General features: G+C 34.6%; 1 protein-coding gene and 1 long non-coding RNA gene across 2 annotated transcripts; one reads left to right on the top strand and one right to left on the bottom strand.

The window, feature by feature from the left end:
- The first annotated feature begins 1,601 nt into the window (after nt 1-1,601).
- Nucleotides 1,602-6,635, top strand: LOC124540188. The gene is made up of 3 exons (XR_006967128.1): nt 1,602-2,048; nt 2,903-3,054; nt 5,704-6,635. It is a non-coding gene; the product is annotated as an uncharacterized LOC124540188 (long non-coding RNA).
- A 3-nt stretch (nt 6,636-6,638) lies between these two features.
- LOC124540186 (serine protease inhibitor dipetalogastin) lies at nt 6,639-13,220 on the bottom strand. The gene is made up of 10 exons (XM_047117648.1): nt 13,085-13,220; nt 12,298-12,445; nt 11,529-11,690; nt 10,708-10,851; nt 10,115-10,279; nt 9,220-9,381; nt 8,694-8,819; nt 7,939-8,115; nt 7,331-7,489; nt 6,639-6,738 (listed from the first exon to the last, which is right to left on the bottom strand). The coding sequence occupies exons 1-10, from the start codon at nt 13,107-13,109 to the stop codon at nt 6,660-6,662; spliced, it is 1,347 nt and encodes a 448-aa protein (XP_046973604.1). The 5' UTR covers nt 13,110-13,220; the 3' UTR covers nt 6,639-6,659.
- Nucleotides 13,221-13,504: the final 284 nt, after the last annotated feature.

Genomic DNA, 13,504 nt, shown 5'->3' on the forward strand with positions numbered 1-13,504 from the left:
AGGAAAGATACTATCTTATATTTCCTATTTTATTTATTTTCCTTATTGTCTTTCCTTTTCTCCTTGTCTCAAAAATATTTATATTATTGTGAATGTATAAATGATTTATATTATTGGAAATGAAAACATACTTTCAAGCAACTATAAATATACCCACTTTAATAAAAACATCCCGAATAAGTCTCAAGCCGAAGAAGCTCTCTATTGATAGAATAGACAGCTCCTTTTAGGAGGATGAGAATTGTATCAATATCTGCAGAGTTATTCCAAAACAAAATTCCATAATACAATACTATGAAAGTAACCTTAGTATACTAATAATAATATAATCGAGCAGTATCAACATCAGTTAGTTGTCTAACTTATTTAACCGCGTATGCTGATGAGCTGAATCTTCCTGCTAGGAACAATAAATAAGGACTCCACTGAAGCTTAGAATCCAATGCTATAAAAAAACAACGTACTAACAGTACACAAATTACAGACTACCGTTTAATGATATACTATAATTTTGCTTTCTAACATTTGGTACGATAAAACTATACATTTTGTTTTTTGAGCATTCAAAACTAAATTATGTATTAGAAACCAATTGTGTATCCATGTCCTGTGAAGTATATAAGTCTGGACGATCCTTTATTTTTACTACATTTAATTTTGAACGACATATGACGTTGTCATACAAAAATATATGTTTAGAACCGAAAATTGTTTGCTTAAAACTAAATAGTGTCTTTTATTGAATTAATGGCTGCACCACAAGTTCTACTAGAGGCTAAATTTGTAAGTAATAGGCCGACACACACCAACCACGCAAAGATCTCTTGCATAAAGGAAAATAATCTAAATTTGATGAGTGATGTACCATTTTTTAATGTTATATTTTTTATTTGCATTTTTGCTTAAAATGTTACAAGGTTCTTTAAAGATCGATTTGAGCTGTTTTTCATGACTGCGTGCAATCATTTTATTAATATCACAATCAATACGCAATAGGTTCAAATTTCTAGAACAATTGTTATAATTAGTGGTACAAAAGAGTTGTACAAAATGTTTCACTTTATCAGTACGACCGAAAACTGATTCTACGATGTTTTAAGGACTTTATTGTTTTCAGTAATAGTTGAAAGTAAATCTTCCGATGGCTTTGGTATGGATGTTCGCATACATATTCATACTTGGTAAGTAATAATTTCAACAAATAGACCTGAACAAATGTTCTCTTTGACACAATGATATTCTTATAAACAGATATGTTATATCCATACTAAACAACAGAAACGGTGCACCGCGCCGGGGACCGTTTATTTTAAATTTCGTTACAAGTAAAAAGGTAGCTTGACAAAAACAATAAATAAAAGGGACAACTAGATGTTTTAATTACGCAAAACGTATTACTACATAATTATGATGTATTATAACGTGTTCCGACGTAAAACGACTAAAGGCAAAAGTCCCAATTAGGACGTTTTCTAGTCTTCACTTTTTGCGCGTTAATAACATATCTGTTTACTAGAACATCATTGCTTTGACATAACTTTTACAACGGCTTAAAGCAGGATTTTGTTTTGATGAGATTAATTTCCGTTTATTTTTTTTTATTTATTTTGCTAATTACGCTATTAATATAAAGAAATAATAATAATATTTTGTTTTTATGAAAATGACATTTGGATGCGCAAAAATAAGTGGTAAGACATTCTGCCAAATGTTAATACACATAGAACCAGCATATTGAATAAGCTGAAAAACTTCTCATCAAGATTAAAGGACTATTTCATAATTGACTCGAAAATTTTGAGACTCATTGTTCCAATTTTACTGCCAATTATTACATTGAACGAACATAATAATAAAAATTCTTTCATAACATGTCTTTCTAAGAAGTTTTTACATTAATGAAAAACCTTTTTAGCCATGATATTGAGATGGAATGATGCTCTGCATATGGTGACATTTACAGAATTCCTAAGAAACCTTAAGTGTCTGATACAAGAGCTGTCTGTCTATTTCGAGCCTTGTGGATCTCCGATCGAGCTAATGGAGAGGTTTCGTATAAATTCACTTAATTTTAATGTCCACTTAATTAAAGAGAAAAAGGTAAATTAATCCCACATTTTCATTCGGCGTGAGATTTTAACACACTTGTATTATAAAACAAAGGAAATCATTTTTTTTATGATATAGTTTTGCGGACGAGCATATGGGCCACCTAATGGTAAGTGGTCAACATCACCCATAGACAATGACGCTGTAAGAAATATAACAATTCCTTACATCGTCAATGTGCCACCAACCTTGGGAACTAAGATGTTATGTCCCTTGTGCCTGTAGTTACACTGGTTCCGGTCTGAAGGGTGATCACTCACCGGAACACAACAATATTGAGTACTATTATTAGGCGGTAAAATAACTGATGAGTGGGTGGTACCTACCCAGACGGGCTTGCACAAAGCACTACCACCACAACACAACAACAACAACAGCCTGTCCTCCTCTCCTTTTGAGAGTTTCCCTGTCAATAGAACCGAGATGGCCCAGTGGTTACAACGCGTGCATCATAACCAATAATTGAAACTGGGTTCACACCCAGGCAAGCACCACTGAATATACATGAACTCTATTTGTGTTTATCAATTATTCGTTCCCGAAGGTAAAGGAAAACATCGTGAAGAAACCTGCATGTGCTTAATTTCATAGAAATTCTATATTTGTATTCCACCCGTATTGGAAAAGCGTGGTGGAACATTTTCTAAACTTTCTCCTCAAATCATTTGTTAAACTAAAAATGCAGAATGACTAGCTATTGAAGAGCAAATGCGACTTTTGAATGCCCAAGATTTTACCTAGGAATGTGCATTCGAAATTTGAAAATATAATCAAATGAAATATTTTATTTTAGGTATGACATCGAACACGAAATACTAACGGCGGAACGGAAACAATAAAGTAGTATATTATTCATCTCATGAATAAAGAAAAAAAACCATGAATGAAGATAATGGCAAAAAAAATTAAAGGAAATATTTAAGTCACTCAGATATAATTGAAGAGGTATATAGGACATATGTTAACGTGACGCATTGAAATAAAACTAGCTATAACGGATTTGAATCGCGTATATTAATTATTTTTAACATCCCGACGTTTCGAGCACTTTACTGCGTTCGTGGTCACGGGTAGACTAAGGTGACATTTGTCTATTTGAAGAACAAAGGAAATATTATTAACAACTACCGCCAACGATTTCTCAATTGGTATCTTGAGTAACGTTCCGGTTGCACGCAGAAGGCACTGACTGTATCTTTAGGTCTTGCAGTCTGTTGGATTTGGGATTTTAATTTTTAATAAGTGGATCCCAGGTGTTAGAAAGTCTCCAACCATCTTCTCTATTGAAGTTCGGATGTTTTTGAATTTCAATAGCCTCGCGTATCATTCTAGGAATGAATCTGTGTTCTCTAGCGAGGATCTGTGGTTTATCAAATCGAATGAAATGGTTAGGTTTATCTAGAGCATGTTCATAGACTGCAGACTTTGAAGAACGCCTATTTTTGACATCTCCTATATGTTCCTTGAGCCTAGTACCGATACTTCTCTTTGTTTGGCCTATGTAAGATAAACCACACTCACATTCGAATTTATATACTCCCGCAGTTTGTAAAGGAATATTACTCTTGATAGGTCTCAAGAACTGGCTCACTTTCTTATGAGGCTTGTAAATGGTTTTAATCGAAGCTCGCTTCAAGATGTTGCCAATCCTGTCTGTAACTCCCTTCACATATGGTAGAATTGCAGGTTGTCGCTCAACTGTGGGTCGCTTGATACGGCTTCTGCGATGCTGGCGAGGCACGGGCAGCTTGTTCTGGTGGAGTGCAAGCTTGACCTGACGTAGCTCCTCCTCTAGGTGTTCAGCATCGCAGAGATGGTGGGCTCTCTTTAACAAAGATTTGCCAACGGTAGCTAACTGACTAGGGTGGTGGTGCGAGTCACCATTGAGGTATTTGTTACACATTGTACATAGAATTCATCATTCCACAATAAATAACCAGATGTGAGGCAGTGATGTAACAGCTCTGCATATTCAATAGGCATGTTGTGTGTCTGTAGCTTCCTCTTGACAATTTCGATGCAGTCTTGTATGGGTACGCTTGTAAACAATGACTGGACATCAAAACTAACCATTGTCTCGTTAATTTAAGGTCTTTGATTTCACCAACAAACTGGTAAGAATCCTTGACATATGCCTCAGTGTGTCCTCGGAGGGGTGATAATATCCTTGATATGTGTTGAGCCAATCTATATGTTGGTGTATCGATTTGGCTTACAATAGGACGCAGCGGAGCACCAGTTTTATGGATCTTAGGTAACCCACACAGTTTTGGTGGCTTTGCACATGTAGGCACGAGTGATTTTTTGTCCAGATTTAACTTCTCTTGATGTTTTGATATTAATGCGGATGTCTTTTTAAGAATATTATTAGTAGGGTCTTTGGTTACTTTTTTATAAGTTTTTACATCCGATAAAATCGTGGAAATTTTCTGGTTATAATCACACATATCCATCACAACGGTCGTGTTTCCCTGCTGCTCGGAGGACTGTAATGTCTTTATTGTTGCATAAGTTCTTGAGTGCAATAGATTCATCACGAGTAAGGATTCTTTTCGGTGGCCGGCTTCGACGTAAAACACTCGAGATGTCCTGTCGAATAGCTTCCGAGTCTTCCTTTGTGATGTTATTTTTGAAAAGACACTCCTCCACATTGCAAATAATGTCTTCAAACGGTATTTTGGATGGAGCCGGTGCAAAATAAAAAAATAATTAATATACGCGATTCAAATCCGTTATAGCTAGTTTTATTTCAATGTGTAATCGCGAAAATTTAAGACAACATTAACGTGACGCAGTCTATAAAATATAATAGCAAAAATGTAACATCTGATGGTATGACAGCGCCTCATATAATAAACATTCCTTACATCGCTAATGTGCCACGATCTTTGGAAACTAAGATGTTATGTCCCTTGTACCTGTAGTTACACTGGCTCACTCACCCTTGAAACTGGAACACAACAATACCGAGTACTCCAGATAGGCGATAGAATATCTGATGAATGGGTGGTACCCAGACGGGCTTGCCTAAATCCTACCAAGGTAATATCTACTTGATATTCCATTCGAGTTGTTTGCGTAGTTGCACAAATACTTCGAACATGATGAAACGTAGACAGCCTATTATATTTGCTTACGTTTATTTATTTGTCGAAATAAATACGTGATACTTTCAACTTGTCGGCTTTTAGACACAACATAGTAGTCCAATATGGTAAATATTTACGTTCACCGTCTACACTTGGTTTACTAACGGCATTGGATTACTCTTGTGTTCATTATTTTATGTATGAACAAATATATTGATCGACAAACTTGTTTAAACAAAATGATATTGAAAGACGTTTAGGCGAGTGATCGTACCGAATTCATACAAATCTGGATACGACTAATCCTGTCATCAGTATTATGATTGTGTGTGTGTGTGTGTGTGTGTGTGTGTGTGTGTGTGTGTGTGTGTGTGTGTGAGTGTGTGTGTGTATGACTAATGTGGACAGGATTGGATTGTGTTTTTTTATTAAGTGAATATTTATATGTCCAGGTAGTGTCGCGTTACAAAAGAACGAAAACAAACTAACCACCTTATTTTTGTAGGGAGTGTCAGCTACACTAGACAACGCCAAACGTCATACTACTTTCTTTGAGTGCGTGTACGAAGTGGTCTTCTAACAAGGTACAAATATAATATTTTTTCAAAGGATCAAGGAAAGAAGAAAAAGCGCTGTTATTGTTGAAATTCATTTATTTATGGTTTGTTAAGACACCGTATACATTAAGTATTTGAATATGATTGGAAATATATGGGGAATATTTATTAAAAAGTCTTATATTACCATGAGTTATGAAAATAATCATCACGATAATAAGCGTTGATGATTATTTTCTAAAGTGAAATACACATCGCCAACCACCATATTGTTTTATATAAATCATTATAATACTGATTTTAATATAATGGTCGGCTTCAAACTTATTAAAAATAAATAATTAAAAGTAAATATCGTAGTTTATCTATGCTTTGTGACAGTTTCAGTTCAAAAATTAAGATGGCGGAATGTCAAACACTATTTTTATTTACACCTCACTAACTATTCAGATAATAAATAAAGCAATAAATATAAACAGTCAAATCTTATTAAATGATTCTAAACCTATCTTATTTTATATAATGCTAAAATAGAATAACAATTTTGCCGTTAAATGCACAGATAACGAAAAATCTAAATGCAAATTAGAGCTAACATTATTTATAAATGCAATTACTGACATGTTTTTTTTTTTACTGTATGTTTACATATTAAGTATATATTAGTCTACATAATATATAAATAACGAAAGCATTGAAAAAAATATTAAACTATTTCATTCCTTTCATTACTATTCCATTTCAATCTACTCAATTCCACACTTAAATATCACTTTATAAAATTCCGATTGGCGCCATTTTGTGACGCTTAGCCGCCATTTTGAACACATTTGTACTGACATACACCGATATAAAAATGACAAACAATCGAAAATGGAAGACTATTATAAGTTAGGGATGTAATTTATCGATAAAGATAGTTTTTCGGTTCCTCTGCGATCGGATCCGTGCACGTTCCCAGATGTTTCTGTTGGACGAGACTTCTGTAAGAAAAAGAAAGGAGTATCATTAGATATGTTTTTAATACTTTATCCAATTTATCTGGTTTTATTTTTGTTGAAATAGGCTATTTGACTGGTTTTTAAAATCCATTTTAGATTATTTAGTAGAGGTTAAGGAACCCAGTAATCGTTGATTTTTTTTTTTCTAGTACATATTTGCCGAAAAATATCATATTAAAAATTCCTTATTTAAATAACGCGCAAAAACGCTACTTGGAAAATATGGCGCTGCAATGGGGTCAGTGACTTCACTTTGCTATATTTTAATGTGTGGTACATATAGTAGAAAAGCAAGGTTTACAAAAAACTGACTTCATCATAAGCCCGGCCAATCAGGATCGTTTTGTGTCACGTGACAAATGTTTAAAAAAAAGCATTTTTATTTATTGATTTTTGAATAAATTAAGTATTATTTTCAAGTTTCGTTAGTAAATAACCATTTTTATACTCATAATATACACTGATACTACTACTACTACTACTACTGATACAATAATTCACAATTTATTTTTCGCATTGTCAAATAGCCTATTATGTTGTATAAAAATACTTTTATTAAATAATCATAACAAACCGTGATCTACAATTCTCCATCTCCAAGAAGCATCGGTTGGAGTAAGTCTTGTCGTCGGTACCACAGACAGGATCATATTCCGGAGGGCAAACGCGTGCACAGCCTGAGTACTGGAAGCGCGACAGGCAGCGCTTGAGAGGTACTACGAAGACGTGTTTCCTAAAAAGACATCACAGATTTATGATCTCCTGGTACTCAAACCATTGAATGGGAGAATTTTTTTATATATGTTCTTTTCTGTTATCATGTAATATGTTCATTATTGGTTATTTTGAAATATAAATTACTACATAAAAGTTCCCAGACCGCGTCTGTTTGTTTGCACGTTCGTGATAAAATCTAAAACTACTGAACAGATTTTCATGCGAGTTTCATTGATAGAGAAAGGGTAATTTTCATTGATAAGGAAGGTTTAAATATATATTTTATTCAGGTTTTTGTGTAAATAAGTGGAAATAGAATGACAAGTGTTAAACATGTCGTAAAGAAGCAAAAAAAAGAAGAAAAAAATATGAAAGAAAAACTTATATCGGACGGACAGCTAGTATATATTATAACAAAACGTGTTTATTTATAGTACTCCTTGATAATACACTCAGTCAACGTACCCACAATTTTCCTTCTTCATAATACATTCGTTCTTGTAGAATCTGTTATCAGATCCGCATACAAAAGCCGGTGTGTCTGGACATTCTTCATGACAGAGGGCTGTCGTCCTGCAGTGCGCTGCGGAAACCGAGACGACGTGCTGACCGCAGGTAAGTTTGCGTAGTTCGCATTCTGATCTGTGAATTGAAAAGAAAACCTTCGTCACAAAATATATCAAACTTTACAGACCCATTTTGGTATTTGTAAGGTTCGTCCGTTACTACACCCAATGGTGACACCCAATTTTGACGACCTCCGTGGTCGAGTGGTGTGTACACCGGTTTTCATGGGTCCGCCACTTCGAGGTCTCGGGTTCGATTCCCGGCCAAGTCGATGTAGCTTATCATTTGTTTTCTATGTTGTCTTAGGTCTGGGTGTTTGTGGTACCTTCGTTACTTCTGATTTTCCATAACACAAGTGCTTTAGCTACTTACATTGGGATCAGAGTAATGTATGTGATGTTGTCTCATATAATGGTCCTCAATATAAGTCTTTTCAGTAAAAACTCTAAAGGTCATATTATTATGTTAATATTTTAAGAAGTATGTGACATTGATAAAGAAAGTCGTGATAAATGTTACAATATAATCTGACACGTTAATACATTCATGGAACTCTTCAGAATTGTATTATTATCGAAATGTAATACGTCCACTTTCAAAAGAACGAACGAACGAAGGAACTTATGTGAAATAATTGCTATATCGAACTTTACTTGTAAACATTTCCATCAGATCCACAGAGAGGTTGTTCAAGGGCGTTATCGCAGTTCTCAGGACAATCGGTCTCCATTCTCGGCAGCAATGTGCAGTTGCCAAAGTGTGCCAGCTGTACTCCTTTCCTGTAATATATATTAGCGATATAGTGTTATGTAAAATCAGAAAAATCAGATAACAAATGCTAAGCAGTTGGCAGGGTAATTGGAATTTGAAAATACAGAAACAAAAGACTACTATCATTAATTACAAGGTATTGGTGTTCGAATATTATTTAATCACTGTTTTATCTGTTGTCACCCGCAGCTCCGCTTGCGTTTTAGGGATTGGTTTTCATATGTTAGGCAAAAATAGTCTATATCCTTTCTTGGAGTTGAAGTTTGATTTACACAAAATTTCATCAAATTCAGTTTATTGGTTTGGCCGTGACAGAGCGAAAGACAAAAGGACAGACAGAGTTACGTTTACAATAGTAATGAAGAGATGAAGTTTCATGGTAAACAGTTGATGTAATTATAAACTTACAGGCAAGTAGCAACCTTCAAGAGGCAAGGGTTGGTGTACACGTTGGCGTCAGTGCCGCAAACCGGGTCGAACTCGCTGGGACACTTCACTTTGAGGCACTTACTCATCTTCGACTTGCATTTCTCCATGTCGACCTTCTTCACTATCTTCCTGTTGCTTACTCTGTAATAATTTGTGAAATTGAGGAAATATTAATTTTGTCAATTTAACCTGCTTGCATCGTAAGTCTAAATTTACAAATGTAAGAATTTCCAAATGATCAAAGTCAAAATATTCTTTACTCAAGCTGGCTCATAAGTCATAAAAGTACATTGTGGTTTAGATAGTAGTAGCGGGAAATACCAACATGAAACTGAGTACTCACTTTTTCCTGCATTTTAGTTATAGAGTCAATAATCTTGTTTTGAGTAATACGCTACATTTATCACTACATTTGGCCATGAGATTTAAATTTATTAATACGTAATAAATAAATATCTTAAGCAGGCTCTATTATTGGTTATGTTTTAGAAGAGATGTTCTAAGTGGATTTTAGCTGAAGATGTGGATTATAGCTTGGATTCAAATTCGGCAAACAGTTCTCAATTTTCAAATAGTTTATTTGCTTTCATAATTAATGTCGTGCTAAGGGGTGAAGGAATATTTAATGTCTACAATGATAATCTGCCACATATAGGCTTATATTTCGACGAACCAGCAACAAGGCGACGTTTTTCTTTTATGTCATAGGTTAGTAGATATGAGCCACCTGAGCTGGAAGAAATATTAATCATTTCTTACATCGCCAATGTGCCGCCAACCTTAGGAACTAAGATGATAACGTCATGAAATAAGCTAAAACTTATTTACTTTATTATTTAGCAAAAGTGTTTTAAAAATGTGTACTTCAACTTACCCACAGTTTAGCATTTTCATTTCACACTCGTTCCTATAAATGTTTTCATCAGATCCACAGACCAGCTTTTCCTTCTGTCCGGAACAGTCAGTAGGACAGGAATCACCTCCAGATGTACGTTCTTGTGACACACAGAATGCCATTGGTACCTCGAAGACGTGCTTACTGGAAATATATTGAAAAGGAATTGTAATTGGCGACGAAATCAAGGCTATTTTGATATGAAGATTTTCGATTTGAAATTTTTTATGGTATTAGTTTATTCAATGACATTTACAGTACTGTAAAATTATTTCGTCTTAAAATATCTTATTATTTAATTTTTACAAACAAGTAAATATTCTGACACAAACTTGAAACAAATTAATGGATAGTTATATTGAAGTTTTATATTTTTGGTGATATTTTCTTTATGTTTTTAGACTGTATTATTATATGTTCATGTCACAGTGTCTCACATTATTTAATTAATTTGGGAATATTCCAATTGAATTTCTGATATCAAATAAACAATAAAACTGTTTACATATGAATTATACTTAATACAGTGAATTTTACTCAATGACGTAATTATACTCTATACTAAAACTTACCCGCAGTTAGTTGCCTTCATTCTACAAGCATTCGCGTACAGCTTCCCATCAGAACCACAAGTTGGTCGAGATGCTCTCCAGCATGATTCGCGACAGTGACGCGTTGTTTGACAATGTTTCTTGCTTGTTTTAACGACGCCTTGTCTGAAAATGTTCTATATTATAAAACGGAGTAGCTTATGTTAAATCCCAAAATCACTTATTGCCAAAAGAGATGACAAATCAGAGATCTAGATAGATGTCTTCGCTGTGGATATTTTCTCCTCTCGCCATAAGTGAGCCGGGGCTAGAGAGCCTCTGTACCCTGAGAACCCCCTAGGAATTGGACGCCCGCAGAGATGGGTCGTCAGTATGTCAGTACGTCACGGTAGTATGCGCAAGCGTTCACGTGACGTCCCCCAAAAAGAAGAAGTGGGCACCGCTGGTTTTTTAGTGGGTATTCTTTCCACATAATGTGGGGGAAAGGCGTAATGTGTTTTTTCAGCGAAAATAAAAAAAAGAGCTCTAGATACATAAATAAATCAGTTCATATAAATAAATAACTAATGTATCAATCAATTAGAGCATATTTCAGAAGATCAATAAAAAGTGAATAAGCTGAATAAAGATGTCCACGAAGAAATATCCATAAAATCTTATAGTTGATACAAAGTAAATTATTATGGACTAATGTCTCCTAAAACGCACTTTACTAAATATACGAATCATGCCTTCATTATCATCCAAGTTGATTATGAAAGTAATAAAACAATGACAATAATAATAATTAATAATAAAGAAGAATGGAGAATATTTAGGAGTATAATATACTTTCAACTTACCCGCAAGTAAGCAACTTCATCTGACAAGTGCTTTTGTAAACATTGCCATCAGATCCACATATGGGTCCATCAAACGGAGCCTGGGAACAGTCGACTGGGCAGTTCTCTCTGTGTGCGCTGATGTTGTTACAAGCTCCCAAATGAGATAAACCGATGCCAACTCTATAAGTGAAACAGAGAGGGACTATTAAGAATCGTTTAAACGCTTTCCAAATTAGCAAGACAACAATTCATTGATTTTATCATAACAATGTGTGTGGTCTGTAACTTGGAACTGTGTACTCCCATGCTTCGGAAAGCACGTAAAACCGTTGGTTCTGCATCTGATCTTTTTCTAGTCCTGTGAGGTTCGCCGAACCATCGGATTATGAGAGATTGCACCTGTGGTGCGCACACACTTGTGCTATAATTTGTCCTGCGTTGCGCTGCTTATTATTTTTATTAATAAAATAATTATAAAAATATAGGTTTATTTTGGCAGTCTTTACATTTTAATTTTATCATTACTTTTCTCTAAACTAATAAAATTGAATAGATCAGATAGATCAAACAGATTTGACAATATCGCATCTAATGACGTCATATTCGTTTCTGATGCCTAATAAAAAAAACTAATTATAGAAAAAAGCTAAAAATAAAGTGAGCCAGACACAAATTTCTATAATTGTATAAACAATAGCAAACGATATTGAACCTTATTATGTGTGTTTAGAACACAGATTGCCCGATCAATCTTCTTTACGATTCTTTACATTAAAGTGAACCTTACCTGCATATTTCTACTTGTAGCATACATCTGTTTAGGTAAGTCCGTCCATTGGTTCCGCATACTGGGTCTCTCTCTCCAGTGCAACGATGTTCACATTTAGAGCCTTGTGCACGGGAGCAGGAACCTTGGTCTTGAGCCAATCTGACACCTGGAATCATTAATATAAATAATTAATTACTGTCAACACTAAATCAAAATCAAAATAAACTTTATTCTAGTAGGCTTTTAATCAACAAGCACTTTTAATCATCATTTTACAATTAAGTGAAGCTACCGATTCGGAAAGTAAATTCTACCGAGAAGAACCGGCATGAAACTCAGCAGTTACTCTTTTTCAACATTTAAAAAGTACAAAGTCAAAATAACTCTGTAGAAGTTATTGAAATAAGTTTTGATGAAACAGACGTTATTCGTAATGAAAGTATAATTTTGACTCTTAGTGCACTCTTAGACACTTTTAGACACTCCGGCCTGATATGAAATATTTATATAGACTTTTTGGAGATTACATTAGTTTGGACTCACTATCATTTATATGCCAAATATGATAAACAGTGATGATGATGATCCGACATTGATCTTGACGATCTCTTTCAAAGGAAACAAGCCAAAAGATAATATAGCTCATAAATCTGTGCGCTAACAAAAATGCGCTCTATTTCTCATAATCTGACAATTGTAAAGGTTGATTTTGTCACCATCATATCACCTGGTCAGTTTGCCAGTTCCTCTACAATACCTTCTGTGTCAGAATTAAGTCAAAAGGATAGTTATGTCCGAAACCTACCTTTTCCACAAGTTTTCTTCCTCATTTCGCAAAGTGACGGGTAAATGTATCCATCTGTGGCGCACACGGGCTCTCCTTGCAGCGTCGGGCCGCAGATGCGGGGACAGGAGGCGTCTCTTGCTCCATCACACCATGAAGCAGCTGGAATAAAAAAAAAACAATTAAATAAACACCTCTTGAAAATCCCTTAGTTACAAAATCTATATATCTATATATCTTACACATGACGATTAAAGAAAAAAAAAGAGAGAGAGACAGTATTTTTTGTGTAACAAAGTTTATACTAAGCTTTGTAGAACAATTTGGATTGACAAACAACTAGTTTTGTTTGCCAATTCTTTGCAGTCTCGGTGAGTGTTTCACTATCAGAATCGTTTTTTTTTTGTTTGACTATACATATATAAGTAAGTGTTAATCGAT

Source organism: Vanessa cardui, chromosome 24, assembly GCF_905220365.1.
Source record: "Vanessa cardui chromosome 24, ilVanCard2.1, whole genome shotgun sequence".
NCBI classification, from domain to species: domain Eukaryota; kingdom Metazoa; phylum Arthropoda; class Insecta; order Lepidoptera; family Nymphalidae; genus Vanessa; species Vanessa cardui.